The 24,677-nt window shown below is 36.8% G+C and overlaps 1 protein-coding gene across 4 annotated transcripts in view; it reads left to right on the plus strand.

The window, feature by feature from the left end:
- The window catches only part of ATR (ATR checkpoint kinase), a 119,252-nt gene that overhangs the window by 15,548 nt on the left and 79,027 nt on the right, over positions 1 to 24,677 (plus strand). For all 4 annotated transcript variants that reach the window (XR_012497058.2, XR_012497057.2, XM_074334043.2 and 1 more), the window contains exons 12-21: positions 58 to 158; positions 341 to 512; positions 1,152 to 1,322; positions 10,127 to 10,321; positions 11,986 to 12,171; positions 16,176 to 16,268; positions 17,745 to 17,875; positions 18,627 to 18,770; positions 20,742 to 20,835; positions 21,811 to 21,936. Coding sequence is in view for 2 of the 4 variants with exons in the window: in XM_074334043.2 (XP_074190144.2) it covers positions 58 to 158; positions 341 to 512; positions 1,152 to 1,322; positions 10,127 to 10,321; positions 11,986 to 12,171; positions 16,176 to 16,268; positions 17,745 to 17,875; positions 18,627 to 18,770; positions 20,742 to 20,835; positions 21,811 to 21,936 (1,413 nt within the window). In the remaining 2 variants the exon portion in view is untranslated. The remainder of the gene's footprint in view (positions 1 to 57; positions 159 to 340; positions 513 to 1,151; positions 1,323 to 10,126; positions 10,322 to 11,985; positions 12,172 to 16,175; positions 16,269 to 17,744; positions 17,876 to 18,626; positions 18,771 to 20,741; positions 20,836 to 21,810; positions 21,937 to 24,677) is intronic.

A 24,677-nucleotide genomic window follows, 5' to 3' on the forward strand; every position in this document is an offset into this window, starting at 1 on the left:
TGTTTTTATAAACCTGGCCCGAAAAATTGAACTAATTAATTAATTTTATTGTTCTAGCTTTTTGTCTTAAGAATGAAGGAGGCATATACACATGCTCAAATCTCAAGAAATAATGAGTTGAAGGATACTTTGATTCTTACAACAGGGGATATTGGAAGGTATGTTTTGTAGCATTTATATACTTTATTTGTTTTGGCCGTTTCCTTATTTGCCTCGTGTTTGAAATAGTGATATGAGAGATGTGATATTATAGAAAGAAATGTGATATCAGCATGGATTTATTTGTGGATTTCCATTTATTTCTGAGACACTGATGATAACTTTTCTGTTTTAATTTTAGGGCCGCAAAAGGAGATTTAGTACCTTTTGCACTCTTGCACTTACTGCATTGTTTACTATCCAAGTCAGCATCTGTCTCTGGAGCAGCATACACAGAAATTAGGGCTCTGGTTGCAGCTAAAAGCGTTAAGCTGCAAAACTTCTTCAGCCAGTACAAGAAGCCCATCTGTCAGGTGAGAGTCAGCGTTGCCCTCGACTGTGGAAAATAGCAGTACTTTGTAAGAGTTAAAAAAAGAACATATATGTGTTTTATTTTTCTTGCCTTAAAAGGTAAGTTTTTAGAAATGATGTATTCAGGTTATTTAAGAGAACCTAAATCTTGCCAGTTTTATATTTTAGCGTCTTGGACTAAAGATGTAGATTGTAAATGGGAGATGGGAAAACTATCTTATAATATATTGGATAGTCATGCTCTATTGTTAATCTAAAAAGAGATACCGTTCCTTTTTAGCCATTCTTTTAGTGATGATAAACTCCTTTATGCCTTGATATTATGGCTAAGGCACTTTGTTTTAAAAAAGGTTGATTCAATTCATGGCTGAAAAGTTAGGATATACTAAAATACTGGCTTTGCCCTGTGTTGATATAATCCTAAGCAAGATATTCAAGTTTCTTAAGTAAGCCTGGTTGGTTTATCTGTAAAAGGGAGATTATGCATAACCCATTTCATTAAGGTTGTTGGAAAAATTAAATGAGTGGTAATTCAGGTAATATGTTTCTAATACTATCTGATACTGTCGTTTATGTTACCTTAAAAAGTATTAGTTAAATTTTCTTCCTTGTGTGAAAAGTAACAAATCATTTTGCTCCAGTTTTTGGTGGAATCCCTCCACTCCAGTCAGATGACAGCACTTCCTAGTACTCCAAGCCACAGTGCGGAGATGCGAAAACAAGATGTGGCTCACCAGAGAGAAATGGCTTTAAATACCTTGTCTGAAATTGCCAATGTTTTTGACTTTCCTGATCTCAATCGTTTCCTTACTGTAAGTGGCATAGCATAGTCGACTTAATTGAGGTTTTTCAATTTAATGTTCTGTGTGTGTTCTAGATTTTTTAAAAGAAAATGTGGCAGGTACATTGAGGAGTGTATAGACCCTAGATTTTCAAATTTATGTTTTCTTTTGACTGATAGGACAATGTTACCTATGTTATAATATTTAATTTCATGTTGATTTGAGTCATTGCTCTGTATGGTTAGCTATTTTGAAAGGTTAATGCTAATTGATTAACACTGGTTTATTCAGTTGACTGAGCCCTTAAGTCTTTTTTTTTCACAGTTGACATTCAATATTATTTTATATTAGTTTCAGTTGTACAGCATAGTAGTTTGACATTTATATAATTTGTGACGTGATCCCCCCAATAAGTCTACCTACGTGGTACTATACATAGTTATTACAATATTATTGACTATATTCCCTATGCTGTAGTTTACATCCCATGACTATTTCATAACTACCAATCTGTACTTCTTAATTCCTTCACCTTTTTCACCCAGCTCTCCCACTGGCAACCATCAAAATGTTCTCTGTATCTATGAGTTTGTTTGTTCAGTTATTTTGTTCTTTAGATGCCACATATAAATGAAATCATATGGTATTTGTCTTGGTGTGACTTTTTCGTTTAGTATGATACCGTCTTTGTCCATCCATTTTTTCGCAAATGGTTAAGAGTTCATCATTTTTTGTGTCCAAGTAACATTCCACCATATGTATATGTACCACCTCTTCTTTACCCAGTCTTGTATTGATGGACACTTAGGATGCTTCCATATCGTGGCTATTACACATAGTGCTGCAGTGAACATAGGGCTGCATATATCTTTTCAAATTAGTATTTTGGATTTCTTAGCATAAATACCCAAAAGTGGAATTGCTGGGTCATAAGGTTGTTCTATTTTTAATTTTTTGAGGACCCTCCATACTGTTTTCCATAGTGGTTGCACTAATTTGCAATCCCACCAACAGTGCACGAGGGATCCCTTTTCTCTACATACTTGCCAACACTTGCTTGTTGGTTTATTGATGATAGCCATTCTGACAGGAGTGAGGTGGTGTCTCACTGTGGTTTTTATTTGCATTTCTCTGATGATTAGTGATGTTGAGTGTCTATTCACATGTCTATTGGCCATTTGTATGTCCTCTTTGGAGAAATGTCTATTCAGGCCCTTTGCCCATTTGTTAATTGGATTTTTGTTGTTGTTGTTGTTGTTGTATGAGTTCTTCATAAATGTTTCATATTAACCTCTTATCAGATGTATTATTGGAAAATATCTTCTCCCATTAAGTAGGTTATCTTTTTGTTTTGCTGATGGTTTCTTACGTTAGTTTGATGTAGTCCCATTTGTTTATTTTTTCTTTTGTTTCCCTTGGGTGAGGAGATATATCAGTAAAAATATTACTAAGAGTGATGTCACAGAGTTTACTTCCTATGTTTTCTTCTAGGAGTTTTATGGTTTCAGGTCCTACACTTAAGTCTTTAATTCATTTTGAGTTTATTACTGTATGTGGTATAAAAGGTGGTCTAGTTTCACATTTTTGCATGTATCTGTCCAGGTTTCCCAGCACCATTATTGAATAGTCTGTCTGTACCCCATTGTAAATTCTTGCCTCCTTTGTCACAGATTAGTTGACCATGTAGGCATGGGTTTATTTCTGGCCTCTCTATTCTATTCCATTGATCTAAGTGTCTGTTTTCAGGCCAGTACTATGTTATTTTGACTGCTATAGCCTTGTAGTATAGTTTGACATTAGGTACCTTGATACCTCCAACTTTGTTCTTCTTTTCTCAGGATTGTTGTAGCTATTTGGGATCTTCTGTGGTTCCATACAGATTTTAGGATTATTTATTCTAGTTCTGTGAAAAATGCCATTGGTATTAATATTTTCATAGGGATTGTATTGAATCTATAGATTGGGTAGTTTGGATATTTTAACGGTGTTATTTCTTTCAAATATTGACAGTTTTACTTGCCCTTTCCAGTTCAGATTCCTTTTATTTCTTTTTCTTCCCTGATTGCTGTGGCATGGACTTCCAATACTATGTTGAATAAAAGTGAAAGTAAAAATGCTTGTCTTGTTCCTGATCCTAAAGAAAAGCTTTCAAGTTTTTACTGTTGAGTGTGATGTTAGCTGTGGGTTTGTCAGATATGGCCTTTATCATGTTGAGGTGTGTTACCTCTATTTCCACTTTGCTGAGTTGGTTTTTTATTTTTATTTCATTTTTTTAAAATCATAGATGCTGGATTTTGTCAGACATGTTTTCTGCATCTATTAATATGATCAGATGGTTTTTATACTTCATTTTGTTTATGTGGTGTATCACATTAATTGACTTGCAGGTATGGAACCAGCCTTGCATCCCAGGAATAAATCCCACTTGATCATGGTGTGTGATGTTTTTAATGTGTTACTGAATTACTGTGTTTCCCCAAAAGTAAAACCTAGCTGGACAATCAGCTCTAATGTGTCTTTTGGAGCAAAAATTGATATAAGACCTGGTCTTGTTTTACTATAAGACTGGGTGTTATATACTATAATATAATATGAGACCAGGTCTTATATCAATTTTTGCTCCAAAAGACACATTAGAGCTGATTGTCCGGCTAGGTCTTATTTTCGGGGAAACAGGGTAGGTTTGCTAAATATTTTATTGAGGATTAATCCCCCCTTCTTTCGCCTCCCATCCTCCCCTCCACTCCAGTTCAAGCTGTTGTTTCTCAGTCTAGTTGTGTAGGACACAGCTTCCTGGCCCATGCTGGTATTTTGAGTCTCGCGCTCCCCCAACTGAGGCAGTCGGTCACCGGTCATTGGTGGGCCAATCACAGCAGCTCAGGGCAGCTCTCGAGGGCTGCCGGCCACTCACGATAGCTGCCAGCCACTCACACTGGCTGCCAGGCACTCAACGCTGGCTGCCTGCCATTCATGCTGGCCGCCGGCCGCTCATAACAGCGCACAGTAGCCCACAGAAGCCCACAGCAGCACACTGCAGCCACGGCAGCTCACGCTGGCTGCTGGCCAGTCACGCTGGCCGCTCATGGCGGCACATAGCAGCACACTGCAGCCTGTGGCAGCACTCAGCAGCCCACGGCAGCTCACGCCAACCTCCGGCTGCTCACGCCAACCTCCAGCTGCTCACAGCAGCCCAGCTCCAGGGAGAGCTATTGTTCACAATCTTAGCTGTAGAGGGTGCAGCCCACTGGCGTATGTGGGAATTGAACCGGTGACCTCTGCATTAGCATGGCTCTCCAACCACCTGAGCTACGGGGCTGGCCCTTGTTGAGGATTTTAGCATCTATGTTCACCTGGTTTTGGAATCGGTAATGGTGACCTCATAAAATGAGCTTGGGAGACTTCCCTCCTCTGGAATATTTTGGAGTAGTTTGAGAAGTATAGGTGTAATTCTTTGAATGTTTGGTAAAATTCATCTGTGAAGCCGTCCAGTCCAGGATTTTTGTTTTTTGGGAGCTTGTTGATTACTGATTTGATTTTGTTAGTAGTAATCAATCTGTTCAGATTTTCTGTTTCTTCTTTTTTCTAATTTAGTCTTGGAAGATTGTATGTTTTTAGGAATTTATCCATTTCTTCCAGATTGTCCACTTTTTTGGCATATATAATTGTTTGTAGTATTTTATTATAATATTTTATATTTCTGTGGTGTCATTTGTCACTTCTCTTTCATTTCTGATTTTATTTATTTGGGTCCTCTTTCTTTTTTTCTTGATGAGTCTGATTAAAGATTTACCAATTTTGTTTATCTTTTCAAAGAACCAGCTCTTGTTTTCATTGATCTGTTGTATTGTTATTTTAGACTATTTCATTTATTTCTGCTCCGATATTTATTCTTTCCTTCCTTCTACTCACATTGGGCTTTGTTGTTCTTTTTCTAGTTCCTTTAGGTGTAACATTAGAGTGTTTATTTGAGATTTTTCTTGTTTTTTCAGGTGGGCCTGTATTGCTATGAATTTTCCCATTAAGACTGCTTTTTCTGTGTCCCATAGATTTTGGGCATTGTGTTTTCATTTTCATTTGTCTCAGGATATCTTTTGATTTCTTCCTCGATCTTATTGTTAACCCATTCACTGTTTACTAACTTGTTATTTAGCCTTCATGTGTTTATGTGTTTTTCAGTTTTTTTCTTGTAATCGATTTCTAGTTTTTTGCCATTGTGGTTAAAGAAGAATTGATATGATTTCAGTTTTCTTAAATTTATTGAGAGTTAACATATGGTCTTGTGACCTGACATATAGTCTGTCATCGAAAATGTTCAGTGTGCACTTGAAAAGAGTGTATATTCTGCTGCTTTGGGATGAAATGCTCTAAAAATATCAATTAAATCAATCTGGTCTTAATGTGTAATTTAAGGCTGCTTTTTCTGTGTTGATTTTCTGTCTGGAAGATCTATCCATTGAGTCAATGAGGTGTTAAATTCCCCTATGACTGTTTCACTGTTGATCGCCCTTTATGTTCGTCAAAATCTGTTTTATATATTTAGGTGCTCCTATGTTGGGTGCATAAATGTTTATAAGGATTATATCCTCTTGTTGGATTGATCTCTTTATCATTATGAAATATCCTAATTGTCTCTTATTATAGCCTTTGTTTTAAAGTCTCTTTTGTCTGATATAAGTATTGCTACCACAACTTTGTTTCCATTTGCATGAAATATCTTTTTCCATCCCTTTACTTGTAGTCTTTGTGTAGACTTGTAGTCTTTCGATCTGAAGTGGGTCTCTTGTAGGCAGCATATGTATGGGTCTTGTTTTCTTATCCATTCAGCCACCCTAAGTCTTTAGATCGGGGCATTTAATCTACGTACATTTAAAGTAGTTATTGATAGGTATGTAGTTATCATTTTATTGTTCATATTTTTTACCTTTTTTTTTTTTTTTTCTTTTTAAACAAGTCCCTTTAACATTTCTTATAATACTCGTTTGGTGGTGATTAACTCCTGTAGCGTGTTTTTTCTTTTTGTCTGGGAAGCTCTTCATCTCTCCTTCATTTTTAAATGACAGCCTTGCTGGGTAGAGTACCCTTGGTTGTAAGTCCTAACTTTTCATCATGTTGAATATTTTGTGCCAATCCCTCTGGCCTGCAAAGTTTCTGTTGAGAAATCAGTTGACAATCTTATGGGAGCTCCCTTGTTGGTGACAAACTCCCTTTCTCTTGCTGCTTTTAATTTTTTTTGTCTTTAACCTTTGTCATTATAATTATGATATGTCTTGATGTGGGTCCCTTTGTTTGTGATTCTCTGTGCTACTTGGGCTTGTATGTCTGTTTCCTTCGCTAGTTTAGGGAAGTTTTCAGTCCTTATTTCTTCAAATAGGTTTTCAATTCCTTGCTCTCCCCTCCTTCTAGTAACTCTGTGATGTGAGTGTTTTTATGCTTGATGTTGTCTCAGAGGTCCTTTAAAGTATCCTTTTGTTTTTTCTTTATTCTTTTTTTTGTGTGTGTGATTGGGTGTTTTCTGCTACCTTGATTACTTCTAGTGTATTCCTCATTTCAATTATTGTATTCTTTATTTCTGACTGGTTCTTTTTCATGGTTTCTTTGCTCCTTTTTATGCTTACTATCTCTTTGTTGAAGTTCTCACTAAGTTCCTTGAGCATCCTTATAATCAGTGTTTTGAACTCTGTATCTGGTAGATTGCTTGCCTCCATTTTGTGTAGCGCTTTTCCCAGAGTTTTCTCCTGTTGTTTTCACGTGGGACATGTTTCTTTGTCTCCTCATTTTGACTGTCTCTCTGTGTTTATTTCTATTTATTAGGTAGATCTGATACATCTCCCTGCCTTGGTTAGGTGGCCTTATGTAGTAGGTGTCCTGTGTGGCCCAGTGGTGCAGTCTTCCTGATCACCTCAGCTGGGTGCTCCAGGAGTGTCTTTTGTGTGGACTCTATGTGCCCTCCTGTTGCAGATGGGCCTTGATTGCTTTTGGTATGTCAGTGGGTGGGCTTGACTATAGGCTGACTGGCTGTGAGGATTGGCCATGACACTGCATATGAGCTGCTGTGTGGGGGCTGACCCCATAGAGCAAGAAAAGCCCCAGAAGGCTCTGTGCTTGCTGAGACCATCCTTTGGGTGTGCTTCTTGAAGGGCTAGTCTGGCGGTGCTCTTCTGTGTTCTGAAGCTGGCCAGTGGGTGTGTTGGTTCTGGGGACTCTTGTACGGGGTGGTTCTGGTGCAGGCCAACCGCTGCCTATATCCAGCCTGAGACTACCTGGGAGAGCTAAAAAGTGGTCTGTGTTTGGTAACTGCCTGTGCTGGAACTGGAAGCATATGGGAGAGGCTACGCCACGAACCAAATCTGGATGACACCAGTACCAGGCCTGTGGCAGTTCAGCAAAGGGCACAGGTCACCGTGAGGCCTGCCAATGCTAGCTGCCCATAAGGCTCAGCTGCTGAAAGAATCCTTATGTTGGGTGAGGCTTGGTCTGTCTCCAGGAGTCACCAGGGTGGGGTGAGTGGTATTCATGAAGTTAATGCAGATTCAGATATGGCACCAGTGCTGAGCTTTTTTCCACTCAGCAAAAGGCCCACGGCACACTGAGGACTGCCACCACCTGCCTGGGTCCTGAAGACCTCTGAGAGTGTTTTAAGAAAGACTGCAGCACATGCTAAGGCCTGCTGCCTACTGCTGAAAGAGCCTGTGGCAGTGTTGGGTAGGGTGGGGTTTCAGGGAGCCACCAGGGTGGAGTGAGCAGATTTCACCAGGCCAGTGCAGATAAAGATTTGGTAATGTCGGGGGAGAGCTCAACACAGTAAAGATGGCACCTGCCTGCTGGCTGCGTGGGAGGAGGGCTCAACATAGAGATAATGGCTGCTGTCCCTTTAGCCCTTGTCTTGAAACTACACAACTCAGCTTTTTCCTTTCTGAACTGCTGTCCCTCTGCTGAAGGGTGAGTGCCTGGGAGCAAGCGAGTCTGTGCTCGGGCAAGAGGATGCCTGGACTTCTAGCAGCCTTCTATCTCACCCAGTCGGACAGTCACCCTGCTCATTATCATAGCCAGATGTTGTGGCAGCAGCTGTTTTTGGCACTGGTGGTCTGGGCTGGGGAGTCCCTTGTGGGACTGGATCCCCTTGCTCCTCAGGGGGTCCTCTGCAGCTGAGATATCACTCCCAATTCTCAAACACCACATGCGCGTGAGGCCAGCCTGTTTCACATCTCCACTTCTCTTAACAGCCTCGACGTGGCTGCTTCACTGTATCCCTAGTCATAAGACTTCTGTTCAGGTAGTTTTCTGATGGTTCTCCAGGTCGATTGTTACACATTTTGGTTGTAATTTTGATGTGGTCATAGGAGGAGGCGAGCACAGTATTTACCTTACTTTGCCATCTTGACTCCGACAGTGTTCTTGTGTCTTCAGTGCTATGTGCGGTTTCATTGGTAATGCCAATTCTAATATAATTTCAATCCCTAAGGAGATGGGGTAATATAGTACAAAAGTCGTAGTATAGATAATCTGTGAATTCAAAGGACAAGTGGAAATATGGAGTGGTTGGGGAAGCCTGTGAAAAGTCATTAGGGCTGAGATTTGAAAGATGATGGAGTAGATTATCTTGTTGTTACCTCTTCCCAAAGTCAAAGTTTATCATTACTCTTAGCTAATAACAATAGTGATTCATACAGAATTTTTCCCTCCACTGTTACTATATTTTAACAAACTTAAACTGCTTGTATAATAAATTGGTCAAACTCTGGAAGGAAATATGACAGTGTATAGTAAGGACCACAGAGATATACTTACCTTTACATTCAGTAATTCCACTCTGGGAACCAAAAAGCACAGGTGTTTACTGCCGTATTTTCCAAGTAGCAAAACTAAATAAAACCGGGGTGGCTGGTTAGCTCAGTTGGTTAGAGCATGGTGCTGATAACACCAAGGTTGCCGGTTCAATACCCGCATGGGCCACTGTGAGCTGCACCCCCCTTAAAAGAAAAACCCAAAAAACTAAACAAAAACTTGAGAAGAAACTAAATGTTTAGGTCATAGAATGTTATGTAAACATTCACATAGTAATTATGAATACTTTGTAGAAACTACTTTATGGTGTTATAACAGTGTTATAGGATTAATATTAAGCTGAAAGGCATAACACAAGAAGTGTCTAAATGTCTCTGAGGGCAGGGCCTGAGTCTTGCTCACTGTCACATCTCACTGCCTAAGATAGCGACTGACACATAGGAGGTGTTTATTAGATACACGTCGAATGAATAAATGAAAGGCAAACCATTTTATGTTGGGAAGTTTGTATACATTTTGTGAATATGATCTTAAGGGAAATAGACCAAAATCAAAATAGATTTATTGCCATGGTGGGATGGTGGGTGTGTTGAAAAGATTTACTTTAATGGTACGGCATCAACTTTTTAATTTAAAATCTTAAACTATTGTATTTATGATTACTCTTTCTTATTGTCTAAATCCAAGTTAACTCAAATAATAAATCAGGCTTGGAACTACTGCCGTAGAGCATGAATATATTTTAACAAATACTCATGAAAAATTATTTTCTTTACTTATACATTAGCTTATTTCTTGTCTGTCTCTCCCTCTACAATGTAAACTCTGTCACTAAGGACCTTGCCTTTTTTTCACTACTGTATCTATAGTGCCTGAATCATAGTAGATGCTCATTAAATATCTGTTGAATGAATAAATGGTAAATCTGAATTCAAGTATGTCATATGTGGGCTTCAGATTTGCATGGTATTTGAAAATATTTTTGTGCACAGTTTATTTTATCACTTGTACAAATGTACTTTTTGGTAATTGTTGTGGTTTTTTTTCAGAGGACGTTACAAGTTCTGCTACCTGACCTTGCTGCCAAAGCAAGCCCTGCAGCTTCTGCTCTCATTCGGACTTTAGGAAAACAATTAAATGTCAATCGTAGAGAGATCTTAATAAATAACTTCAAATATATTTTTTCTCACTTGGTCTGTTCCTGTTCCAAGGATGAATTACAACGTGCCCTTCATTATCTGAAGGTAATTGAATATTTATATATATTTTTACTCTTGCTTAAATTAGCATTATTGGAAAGCTGTGGTAACATTCTTTAGGAAGGAGAATGGGTAATTTATAGCCTATCCTAGAGTAATATAAGTTCAAATGGTATGTAAATAAGCTTTGTCCTGGGCCTAGAGGGATTTATTAAGTAGAATTATTATTTTGTTATTTTCTTGGATCAGTTCACCGTAATGTCATGTGATAATCATCCATTCATGGATCAGGTTCTCAGCTAATTTCATTTTAGAATTTTTTAATTGATTGGAACTATAAGTTGACTAATGACATGTAGGTAATTATATCTATAGGAAGAGGCAATGCCCTTCAACTGTAGTACAGTGTCAGTATTTGGTTTGGTTAATTAATGCTCTGATTACAATTTGACCTAGTTTCTCCCTATTTTTTTATTTTATTTTAAGGAGGGTGCATCTTAACAGTGGCTCATGAGCGGATCGAACTGGCAACTTTGGTGTTAGTACCACACTCTAACCAACTGAGCTAACCGGGCACACAGCTCTCTAGTTTTTTAATTTTAAATTATAGCCTGCTTCTTCTTTGGTGTCATACTAGCAATATCTTTGAAGAATATGAGACTCTAATAGGAGAACCTGTCAGATACGCAGATGTGACTTTACTATTAGTATTTTCTCTGATGTTAATTTATTTCGTGTGTTTCATGGTATGACAGCAATAGATCTCTTTCCATATGAGAGTTACTGAATAGTGAACATAGTTATTCATTTTGAGAAAGAAAATCTGTATTATAGAGGTGGACTGATAATAATACCGTGTTTCCCCCAAAATAAGACCTAGCCGGACAATCAGCTCTAATGCATCTTTTAGAGGAATAATTAATATAAGACCCGGTCTTACTTTACTATAATATAAGACTGGGTCTTATGTAATAATAATAATAATAATATAATAAGACTGGGTCTTACATAATATAATACAATATAAAACCGGGTCTTATATAAGACCGGGTATAATATAATATAATACCAGGTAATATAATGTAATACTGGGTCTCATATTAATTTTTAATCCAAAAGATGCATTAGAGCTAATTGTCCAGCTGGGTCTTATTTTCAGGGAAATACAGTAAGTATTTATAGAGTGCTTACTACATGTCAGAAACTTTATATGGATCATTTCACTCATACTATTATTTTTCCATTTTAAGATGAGAAAACTAAGGCAGCGAAAGGTCAGATTAGATAACTTGTTCACGTCACAACACAACTAATAAGTGACAAAGCTGGAATTTAAATCTCAGCAGTTTGATTAGGAAGACTGTGCTCTAAGCCAGTACTATCTTTCTTCTCGGGTTATGGATATTTGAATAATGAATTGATGATATTTTAAGACCTTATAGAAAACTGGGACTTCCTTTTTAAATTTTTATTTCACAATAAAATCTAATCATTTCTCTTCATTATCTGTAGCCCATGGGAGACCTATCAGGAGAGAACAAGATTAGAATCATTTTCCAATGCCTTTAAAAAATATCATTAATAAATCTTGTCACCTGATCCAGAGCTTCTGACTTACTATTAGTGTGTGAAAATGAATATACTTATTTCCAGGGTGTTAGTATGTAGAAAAAAAAGTTTAATTTTTTAAAAATGTGTCTTTTGATTAGAATGAAACAGAAATTGAACTGGGGAGCCTGTTGAGACAAGATTTCCAAGGACTGCATAATGAGTTATTGCTACGGATTGGAGAACACTATCAACAGGTTTTCAATGGCCTGTCAATCCTTGCCTCATTTGCATCTAGTGATGATCCATATCAGGGCCCAAGAGAGATCATATCACCTGAATTAATGGTAAGGAATATGTTATGTGAGTTTTTTTTCCTTCTTTTTGTAGCTTAATTATGAAATTGGAGAAACAAATGTTTTGTGTATTTTTCAAATGCTAGACATTAGTTTAAATTTTAAATTGGAAATTTTTTTTTGAAAGGTTGATGATTTAAATTGCGTGGTCACAGCAAGGCATTAACAACATATTAGCACTGAAAAATATATGTTTTCAAATGATTTTAGATTTTATTTTCTCACTGGGTGAAAATGTTTATTTACTTTCCTTCACTATTTTTGAACTATAGATTGAAATACATTTGTAGGTTGTCGCTACTACCCCCCAGTTACCCTTTTTTGGCATAATATACTAACCGTATCAGTTCTAACTATATTTAAATCCATTGTTGGATTTAAGGGAAATTAGAAGATATATTATCTCTTTTGATATTTTCCTATCTTAAATTTGTAATTGAAATCACTTTACTATTTTATTTTCTATCTGAAAAAATAATATAAATCCTCAGGCTTATTACTATTTTTCCCTTTTGGTTGCCGTCATTCCTTCAAGAAACTCAAAGGCCTATCAGTAAAATATCTCTAGACGTTTTTGTCTTTGCTTTCCCATTTCCCATTCGTTCTTTAGCTTTTTGTACCCTGACTCTGTTCTCACTATTCTACTGAAATTCTTTTTGTCAAGGTCAAAAATAGTCTTCCTGCTGTAAATCCAGTGGTCACTTCTCTTTCCTGTCTTATTCAACCTTTCAGTAGCATTCAATACCACTGACTATCCCGTCCTATTGTGGCACCTGTGAGATACCACATTTTTCTCGATTTCCATTTTTACTTAACTTTGCACTCATTTTAGTCATTATTGGCTCTTTCCCTCTACTTTATCCCCTAAATGTTAGATTGATTTAGGACTATGTAATTGGGTATTTTCCTCTATCATCATTGTCTCCCTAAATGAGAACGAATCTAGTCCTTTGCTTTAACATGATTTTATAATTTGACAATACACAGTTGAAATTCCAATCCAGACCTCTCCTGAGCTTTGGACTTGTGGCTTTATACAGGTAAGATCCTGGCAGGACCTAACACACAAATGCAGATGGCACGCACACAAAAATGTTTTACTAAAAATAATTTAATAAAGGGGCTATTTTCATTGTCATGGGCAAGATTAAGAGAATGAACATGGAATGTTAAGGAACCCAGGGACTAGGAACAGCAAAAAACGTATGCTCCTCTTAGTCCTGGGCAAGGAGGAAAAATGGTGTTACCAGAACCTGGCTGAGAGCTATAATCATGGTGAGGGGGGAGGACTCTCATTGTAAAGGAATGTGGCCACTGCCAGAACCACCTCAAAACCCAGAGGGAGCAGGAAATGTAAATACCATGTTCTTTCCTACTGCCCTCTGTTCCGCATCAGTGCTCCCTGTTGACTCAATTCAGTGGGAAGTCAGAGAGTAAGGGCTTTTGAGTGATCTCATCTGGTAAGCCCAGGCACAGAGCGGGTCAGAAAAGGGGAGAATGGATCTCAGGGTGAGAGAGTGTGGCAGACACAGATCATCCAGCTTTCTCTTTGTCATCTCTACTTGCCTGTCATATAAGCATCTCAAACAAGTCTAAATATAACATGTTCTTTAGAAATGTTGATTTTTCCCTCCCTAAGCTATTTACCTCCAAGTCTTCCCTATCTCAGGAAATAGTACCACTACCTACCTGATTGCACAAATCAAAACCTGGGAGGTATTCATGAGCCCTCCATTTCCTTCATTCTTTATAATTAAGTATCAGTAAATTCTATCAAATCTGTCTCCCAAATATATTTTTCCATCTCTGCTGCCACTACCATCATACAAATGACCGTCATCTTTCTCTGAGACAACTGCAGAAGACTCCTAATTGTTCTTTCCCTTCACTTTTCCCTCCCTACATCTTTACTTAGTTATTTACACAGCATTTGAAGTGCTCTTCTTATAACTTAAACTCAGGTCATCGTTCTGCTGCAGTTCCTTCCATGGTTTTCATTGCTCTCATAATAAAACTTACAAGGCTACATATAACCTGCACACCTTTCCACCCTCATATTGCACAACTCTTTTCTTCGTTTCTCCCTATGTTTTAGCATTGTTTTATTTGTGTTTCTTAAACTTGTCAAGCTTTTTCCTGTTTCAGAGCCTTTGCACTAGATAGTCTAGTGCAGGGGTGTCCAAACTTTTTTCAATGGTTTTCACCAAGGGCCATATGCAGTAAAATACACAAACAGCCGGACCACTCACTCGAGGTGAAGTACGTGTTGCCTCATCTGGTTTATTTAAGTAAACAAAATATATTTTTGGAATTTGCTGTGGGCCAATTAACAATGGATTGCAAGCCCCAGTTGGCCCGCGGGCCGCAGTTTGGACACCCCTGCTCTAGTGGAATAATAATACTTGGAATCATCTCCTGGGTCTTTCTCATTCTTTAGATCTCAAGAGTTTCCTGATTACTCTATGTAAACTCCCTCATCTGTTTTCCTCTATCATGTGATCATGTTTATTTCCTTTTAGCACTTATCGCAACCTTATTTATATATTTACTTATTAAATGTCTTCCACTCATATTAGTCTCCCATGTAAGCTAGTAGGGAGAAAGTGACTTTGCTTATCTTGTACACCTGTACCTGGCACAGTATTCTAGGCATAGATAATAAATACTTGGTCAGTGGCAGATGAATGAAATCTTTGTCTAAATGCAAGAGCTTTAAAATTAGGATGTTGACTTCGACCATGTGAATTGCATCTATATCTGCTTTTCATTTAAGAAGCATGGGCTGGATTCATGCAATTAATGAGTTACAGATTATTAAGCCTAATCTGAAGTTCACAAATTAAATGTAATTTTGGGCTAAAACAACACACGATTTTCTATGCTCGGCTAGGAAAAGTTTATATCAACATCTAATCTGGAGGGATGTGTTGAACACCTATAATAACTTCCTCTGTACGGTGTGTAGTACACACCCTCCTGCCCCACTCGGCCCCCGGTGGTGTGTGTAACCTGGAGATACCAACATCAGGTGCCTCAGCATCAGCAATGCAACTTTCTTCCAGAGTTAGAAAATACTTTAAATTGTTACTCCCCCCAGCTCTTTTTCTTTCACCTTTCCTTGCCTGTACATAAAGATTTTGAAAGAGAGGAATATTCTTCGTTGCAGATTACTCGCATTCCCAGTGTGTAATAATATTAACAACTTAAATTTATTTAACACTTTATTATATTCTAAGTGCTTGGTGCATCTTATTTAACCTGTACAACAACTCTAGGTAATAGGTGCTTTTGTTGTTCCCATTTTACAGATTCAGAGGAGTTAAGTAATTTGCTCAATATCACACACTAGGAAGTGTCAAAACTGGGGTTCAAACCCAGGTCTGGCTGACTTAAAGTCCATACCTTCTCCTCTAGGACCCTCTTTCAAGAAAGAATTAACCCAAAGTGCCATGGTCAGTGGTACCTAATCTGTGACTGTTGATGTCTGGAGCCTTCCATCCCTCTATCACTGTTAACTCAGGATGTTGATCCCACGTCAGACCTTTGTTCTGAGGGTACCTTTTCTTTAATCAAGCCTGTTTTCCCAAGCTTAGCTCTGAATGCTCTAGAATGGTGGTCACTTGTCTTTTTCTATTCTTCTTCTCCTTAAGATAAATCTCCTTTCCACGCTGGATCCTGACAAGAGTCAGATCCTGAGGACCCCATTGCTGCTCCTTCCATAATCCAAAGCTCATGTTTTCTTATTATACAGGACTGTTTAATCATATTTGTCATAGTGATTAGAAATCAGCTTCACTAGTTTTTTTAAAATAATAGATGTGAAAATATATGCATGTGGAGAAATTTAATTCACCAAGTGTTTATTTCTGTTATTCTGATAGAGTTAGGTAAAAATAGAAACATTGTTAGTTAAATAATTAAATTGTTGGTTTATGAAATTTGATCTGTGTAAAATTTATGTAACATCTGTTTTATGTGTTTTTGTTTTTCCTTAGGCTGATTATTTGCAACCTAAGTTATTGGGCATTTTAGCCTTTTTTAACATGCAGTTACTGAGCTCCAGTGTTGGCATCGAAGATAAGAAAATGGTAGGTAGTGATAGTTGAGTTGCAAAGCCAAAGCACCGGAATAGAATTTGTATAGAATATGCAGATATGATTTCTGCTCCTACCTACAAACATTCAAAGATAAGAAGTAATCAAACAGGATATTCTGCATTACTGAACAACTTGTATAAGCTTTTGGGGAGTGAAAAAAGAGGAATTATATCATTTACAGTTCTTTTTTTAGTAAGAAACAGAAAAGCCAACCCAAACTGGTTGAAAGGAATTTGTTGGCTCTGTAACTAAAAGTATAATGATAATATAGTTTCGGGCGTTGCTTGATTTTGGACACAGTACTCTCCAAATCAATTTCTTAGCTCAGAGTCCCAGGTGATGGTGCTAACAGTTTCAGGCTCATGTCTACCTTAGTGGGAAAAAAAGAGACCAGTAATCCCTGATCGCTCAAAAAAAAGTTGCATAGTGGAATTCATTGGTGTGATGTGGGTCATGATCCATGGTGTTTTTGAATACCAGAAATACTAGGTTATACATAGTGAGTAAAGTAACTTCAGTTATTTGTCAGTTTATGTTTAAATATATTTGGCACAATGAAGTTTCATTATGACTACTTGTAGCAGTTGGTCACCCTGGAAATTTTTGTCCATAGATTGGGATAGAAGTTTAAATACTGATTTGCTTTCCACCTCTACAGTCAGTAAAATTATAGTGAAAATACATGAATGGAATTTTATTTCAGTCTGTACTACCCTTCTCTTAATAACCTTAAGGAGCTAAGAAAGACATGATACAATATTAAACTCTACAAACTCATCAACCAATACTTGTTCTTTTGGTGTTGACTGTAAATTTAATCCCCCAAACAACTTTTCGTCCATCTACATGGAATCTTTCTTATTGTTGTCCCAAGTGAGAGAATGACTTTAGATCTAAGAAAACTGTAGAGTTTGTCTTAAGTCATAAAGAGCTTGCATGTTTTGGCATATAGTTAACGTTGACTAGAGAGTTTCTTTACCCCTTCATTAGATCTGGAGCTATTGCTACAAGTCTGATTGGGTGTTCCACACACAATAAAATGTGTGTATTATTTTCTGGATATGTCATCAGTGACTTATTTGTTTTACTAAATTCAGAGTACCTTCAGTTTAGTACCATTGGGATGAAAATGCATGTACTGCATAGCAGTTTGGGTGGATATGAAGAAAATTAAACAATAGATATTATGTTCTTAATAAATTTGAAAATCATTGCCCAGAAAACCACCAGGACCAAAATAACAAATCACCTTCAAGGGGGAAAAAATACAGAACAGAACTTGTATTTTTCAAACTCATAATTCTTATGTAAGGTTGGAGAAAATGAACTTGCCAGCATGTCTTAGACCTTGTGTTGCCAGAGCATAGATACTGCTCTGAGATTCGGGTGGAATGCACTTGTCTTTAGGGCTCACCTCTTGTCAGCTTGCTTTATAGGCTTTATTTTAAATCCTGAATTACTTTTTAGGCCTTGAACAGTTTGATGTCCTTGATGAAACTGATGGGACCCAAACATGTCAGTTCTGTGAGGGTGAAGATGATGACCACACTGAGAACAGGCCTTCGATTCAAGGATGATTTTCCCGAATTGTGTTGCAGGTAAAAGACTGCCTGAGTTATTAGGTGTTGTGCATTTCCCAGGAGCACTAACTTGGATTCTTATCTCTTTGAGGGAAATTGGATTCTAATGGTAAATAATTAAAATACAAAGGCTATTTGTATTGAAAAGGGATGTTTACTTCTTTCAAAATATTTTACTGTGAAATCTTTTAACAAAATCTTTAAACAGAAATCTTTTAATAGAATAATGTAGTGAACCCCTACATATCCATTTCCTAACCTCAGCAGTTGTCAACATTGCTAATCTTATTTAAATCGTTTGTCTCCTATTTATTTATTTATTTATTTTTTTTCCACCTTTCTCCCCCACTGGTACAAGTACAAGCCATTGTTTCTCAGTCTAGTCCCCCTGGTTGGCCACTCACAGCCCGAGGCAGCTCACACCAACCTCCGGCTGCTCCCAGCAGCCCAACTCCAGGGAGAGCTGTTGTTCACAATCTTAGCTGTAGAGGGTGCAGCTCACTGGCCCATGTAGGAATCGAACCGGCGACCTCGGTGTTAGGAGCATGGCGCTCCAACCACCTGAGCCACTCGGCTGGCCCCATTGACCTTGCTTTTTTGACCTAATATATTAAGTTTTTGAGTATACAGTACTAATCTTTATTCCATTTTTACAGCTACCTTGTAATTTTATTGTTTGTATTGTTTATTTAGCTAACAACTCATTGATGGGGCTTTACAAATAATAAAAATAATACGACTTTTAACTTTTATTTGTTTTTTCACATAGAGCTTGGGACTGTTTTGTTCGTTGCCTGGATCATGCTTATCTAGGCTCCCTTCTCAGTCACGTAATAGTAGCTTTGCTACCTCTCATACACATCCAACCTAAAGAAACTGCAGCTATATTTCACTACCTCATAATTGAAAACAGGTATTGTAACTGAAATTGAGAATAAAGATAGCAACTTTTTATTACTGTACTTTTATGTCTCAAGATATTAGGCTTACTGTTGGTAATACGGAACTGTTCATGTTCTGTTTAATTTTGAGTCCATCAATAAACAAAAGTAATTGACATGCTTAAATCAATACATATTGAACTGATGCTGTTTTACTTGTGACATGGTTTCCATTATAATTATATTTTTAATTAATTAGTAGGTCAGCAACTCAAAATTATTTTTCATCAGTTTTGAAAGGTTGAGGCTAAATTTGCCTATCTTCTCACAGTTAAAAGGTGGATAGTTGGATAACATGAGAAAGGTTAGGAGGGATATTCACCCACTTTCTATAGCTTACCTTAGTTGCAACATTTATTACTTCATTAGATTAACCTTTAAACCAGTTTCCCTTTTATAAAGATTTTATTACGTTTCTTCATACTGTTCGTATTTAAAAGCATTTCTTTAATTTGTGTCATTCCAGGATACAGATACTCTGTGGTTGCCTATTTCCTAACTGACCAATTCCAAATTTCTTATCTTGGCAAGCAAGGCTTTCGAAAATCTGGCCACATCTTAGTTCTTAAAATCCTTTCCTAAGATTTTCCAAAACACACCAGGCTGTAACCAATCCAGATTGCTATTGCAAGAGCATATATTATTCCTTTCCATTTTTAGTTTTCACTCAGGCTGCTTTTTAGCCTGGACTATCTTGCTAGGCATTTTAAATTTTTTTCCATTTTTTCACTTACTGTTGTTATTATCATAGTTCATCTGCTTCTCAAAAGTTAGGATTTAAGTACTAATTTATTTCTTGCTCATATGCTATTGCTGTTCCCATTAATTATTTTCAGTAACTTTCTAATCAGGGACAAAGTATAGAAAAAAAGGCTAATGTTTTTTTTCCAATTAAAAAACTTTTATTTTTGTTAATTTATACATGAGAGGACAACATAATCACTGATCTAGATCACTTCAAATACTTTTGGATTATACAAGTAGATATCTTTGCTGTTTATTATAGAGCAATCATTTCTCTACCTTTTTCATATCATTAAATTCTCTTTCACTCTGCTTGAGAAAAGACCTTAAGCTCCCTCAGTGAAGGAATTATTTCAGCTTTCTTTATTGTTACATACTCATTGTCTAGCACATAGTAGTTACTTAATGCATATTTTTGTATGAGTTAATGAAGACTAGAATTTAGAAGCACTTTATTTGGATCCAGAAATATTACAATATTATATTTGAAGCAAATTAAAAATTGTTGCCTCAATAGGAATTATTTGAATATTTTCCTCTAAAGTACTTTTGAGAATTTGTGTTTTGGAGTTGGGTTGGCTATCTATTGCTGCATTACTTAACACTCCAAAACATAGTGTCTTGAAACAACAAGCATTTTTATTTACTCATAATTTTGCAATCTGGACTGGGTTCAGCTGGTTGATTCTTTGGCTGGTCTTGCTAATGGTCATTGGTGTTTTTCCGTGTAGTCTCAGAGCCTCTCTTTCCATGTAGCCTGTCCTTGTTGGTGGCTAGACTTCTTATGTGGTGACTCAGGACTCTCATGAGCACAAATCCAGAAACTGCCAGATCTTTTTAACGCTTAGGCCCCAAACTGGCACAGCATCTCTTCTGCCATATTCTGTCTGTTAAAGCAGGTCACACAAACTAGCCCAAATTGAAGTGGAAATGACTGTACATGTGTGTGTATATCAAGAAGTACACTTTGTTCATGACCACCAGTGTAACAGAGTGCCTCAGGGTGATTTTCTTAGTTTTGACTATTTGCCATGTTAATTAGCTGAGCATCCTAGACAGGGGTAGGAATACTTTGCATGGCAGTAATCACCTGGGACTTTCAGATGTGGATTAAGTTGGCTGTACTTTCAACCTCTGTTTTATATATTTTAAGTATTCGTACTCTGCAAATAATTATTTTTTTTCCATCTGACTATTAGGGATGCTGTACAAGATTTTCTTCATGAAATATATTTTTTACCTGATCATCTAGAATTAAAAAAGATAAAAGCAGTTCTACAGGAATACAGAAAGGTATTTACTTTTTTGTTAATGGTTGAGGAGATTACTATTGCAAAATTGTTTCCAAGTTCCAATACATTCAAAGAAATTCTTATCTAGAGATAATATAGTCATATTCTCATGGCTAATTCCTGATGACTAGATAATCTTACCATGAATCCATGATTTTCAGAGGGAAGTTTTAGCATTTAGATAAAAAATACAATAGCATTTGATAGAACAGAGCAAAAAATACATTTCTTGTGCCTTTACTACCCAGGTCAGTATGCCCTTCAGTATAGTCCCCCCAAGGAAGCTACTATTATAGCTGCATGCCCTGAATAAAGAAAGAAAAGCTTTGGTAGGATCCTAGTTGTTTTGTGCTACAAACTATGGTATGGATAGTCAGGTCTGACTGAGTCCTGAGCTTTAGAAGGGGAATACTCTATAGTTCCATCATCTTGAAATCTAATGAACTCTCTGAAATTGTGAAAATATTAATGGTGATTTCATAGAATTTTAGGGCAGGAAGTGGGGTTACCCGATCTTGGGTCAGAGTAACAGAGATATTTGCTACAGACCCCAAAATTAGTTCTGAAGACTTTATTTCTCCTTTACTGGGTAAATCATTCTAGTCATAAAAAGTAAGTAGTCAAAGTAAGGTGTGAATTATCTGCGTAATCTATAGACCTGGTTCAAAGCTGTTATGTAGCCCTTTGTAAGTGAAGGGAATCTTGTATTTCTTACCAAGAAGGATTCGTTTTAGATAAGTAAATTCTTACTTAGTTGGAAAAAAGTTTTCTCCAGGGCTAAAGATTTTAGAATGAAATCCCTTTCCCTGAAAATTACTAAAAATGACATATGCTATGTAACAGAAGAAATGGAAATTATTTTTTTAAACTGCTTTTAATAGGGGTCTAGTTTAATAACTCTAGAGGAACACCCAGACTTCCAAAGTGGGTTCTGAAGTGGTTAACTGATAAGAGTCTCTCTGTGCTCTTCACATAGGAAACCTCTGAGAGTACTGACCTTCAGACAACTCTTCAGCTATCCATGAAAGCAGTTCAACATGAAAATGTAGATGTTCGCATTCATGCTCTTACGAGCTTGAAGGAAACCTTGTATAAAAATCAGGTATGCTAAGATACAATTAAAGAGCTATAGAAAAGAACGTTTGGTAGTTTAAAGAAAAGATGACAGATGACATGTTGACATATTTGCTTGAGACTCAGTAGAGTCAATGAAAGAAGTGATTTTTATTTTATCTAGATTATCAAATCTCCCTCAGCGTTATTAATCCATGACATCCCATTGAGGCTGAATATCAGTGATGTGCAGAGTTTTTTATTGTTGTCTTTGAAGTTATGATTTGACAGTTATATTTTAGGTTACTGCATCTTCCTGACTAAGGGCATATGTGTTTGTACAGTAGCAGCTTATGTGAGTCTTTTCATGTAATTTCTTATATATACTTGTCATACAAAATTTTGGTAATTTTGTCATTTTACATTTTGACTGCATTTGTTAGTTATGATGAAGCTAAATTTTTAAGTTTACTTTTTCATGGGGCCAGTGAACATTATTCTTTACTTTGTTAATATAATGTAGATTATCTCTAACGTTGATGACAGTGGGAACTGATATTTAAAATACCAGATCAAGGGGCTGGTCCGGTGGCTCAGGTGGTTGCAGTGCCGTGCTCCTAATGCCGAGGTCGCTGGTTCGATTCCCACGTGTGCCAGTGAACTGCACCCTCTACAGCTAAGATTGTGAACAACAGCTCTCCCTGGAGCTGGGCTGCTGTGAGCAGCTGGAGTTTGGCGTGTGCTGCTTTGGGCTGCCATGGGCTACCGTGTGCTGCTGTGAGCGGCCAGTGGCCAGTGTAAGCTGCCGTGTGCTGTCGTGAGCGGCTGGCAGCCAGCGAGAGCTGCTGTGAGACCAACTGGAGACCAACTGCCTCACGGGGGGTGGAAGGGTGTGGGGGTGTGCCAGGGAGCTGCGTCCTACACAACTAGACTGAGAAACAATGGCTTGAACCGGAGTTGGGGGTGGGGGAAGGCAGAAGAAAGGGGGAAAAAAGTTTTAAGCCAAATAAAACAGACTAGAGGGGGGAAAAAACAGTAATTATAATACATACATTGTTATAATTAAAAATCAGACAGACTTGAGGCCAAAGAAATCAGTCATATTAATAAATGTGAAAGACCTTAAAAGAAAAGACTTACAAAGCAAGAAACAACTCTATACTGTATGCTATGCATACATCTAAAAAAAGTGGTATAGAAAGGTTAAAAATAGAGAGATGAGCAAATTTATAACAGATAAATTGAAATAATAAGAAAGCAGGAATTCTCATTCTACCACTAGACAAAATAGAGTTGAAACCAAAAGCATTAAATATGACCGAAGGGGACACTTTATAATTAATTCCAAAAGCCATAATTCACAAGGAAGATACGTTATGAATATGTGTGTTCCTGAATGAGCAAATCCATAGAGACAGAAGGTAGATTAGTGGTTGTCTAGAGCTAGGAGGTTGGAGAAAAAGAGGGGTGACTGCTAATGTGGTATAGTTTCTTTTTGGGGGGGTGATAAAAGTGTTCTGGAGTTAAAAATAGTAATGGTTGCACTTGTAAATATAGTAAACCTTGCAAATATACTAAAGATCATTGATTCGCATACTTCAAAAGAGTGAATGTCTAGTGTGTGAATTATAATTCAATAAAGCTGTTTAAGAAAAATGGCACAGGAAGAAAGTAATAAAAAATAAAAGCAGAAAGGGATGTTGAAAACAGAAAAAGAGAACAGATTAATAAATAAAAATTCTGGTTCTCTGAAGAAAACTACCAAACTAGGTAAATCTCAAACCTGAAAAAGAACAAACAGCAGAAAGCACAAATATGCAAATAGAAAATGACAAGCCAGAAATAACCATTGAAATAAAAGAAATATTTTTTTTTAAATAAGAAACTACTTTGTACTCTTTTGTGCAAACAAATATGTAAACCTGGATATTTTCTCTGGAAAATCAAAATTGACTCCAGTAGAAACAGAAAACTTAAAAGACTAATTTCTGTAAAGAAATAGAGACTATTACAAAAGAACTGCCAGTAGAGAAAAGCACCAGGCCCAGTGGCTTGGTAAAGATTTTTACCAAATCTTCAAAAACCAGATAGTCCCAATGTTGTGTAAATTGTTCTGGAGCATAGAAAATGAAGGAAAATGCCAGTTTTTTTAAGGAGCAATATGTAACAGTGTTCACTAAACTCCATGAAGATAGCATAAAACAATAAAATTAATATCATTATTACTTATAGACATCAAAACAAAATATTTAAGTGAAATATTATCAAACAATTCAGTCTCACATAAAGAAATTAATACCCCACGAACTGTTGTGATTTATTCCAGGATTGCATGAATGGTTTATATTTGGCAATCAATTAATGTAATTCACTTATTAATAGATCTAAAGAGAAAAATCATACTATTATTTCCATAAATGCTGGAACAACCTTTGACAAACTGTAATAGCTACTTCAGATAAAAACACTCAAGAAAGTAGGAATTGATAGACACTGCCTTAATATATTATAAATGTATGTATATACTCATGTATGTACATACATGCACATACTTAATTGGGAAATATGTGTTTCCACTAAAAGCAAGCTTGCTCATTAACTCCACTACAATTTAACATTCAGTTGGAAGTATTGGCCAATAAATTTGGCCAGAGGAAAAAGCAATCAGAAGCATAAGAATTGGAAAACATTTTAAACTATTAGCAGGTGATATATTAATACATTAAAACTGTAGAGAAGTATCAATAAAACTCACACAACAAACTAAATAAGTAAGGTAGGAGGATATAA

This window comes from Rhinolophus sinicus, chromosome 17, assembly GCF_057876585.1.
Source record: "Rhinolophus sinicus isolate RSI-liver-muscle chromosome 17, RSI-T2T, whole genome shotgun sequence".
NCBI classification, from domain to species: Eukaryota; Metazoa; Chordata; class Mammalia; order Chiroptera; family Rhinolophidae; genus Rhinolophus; species Rhinolophus sinicus.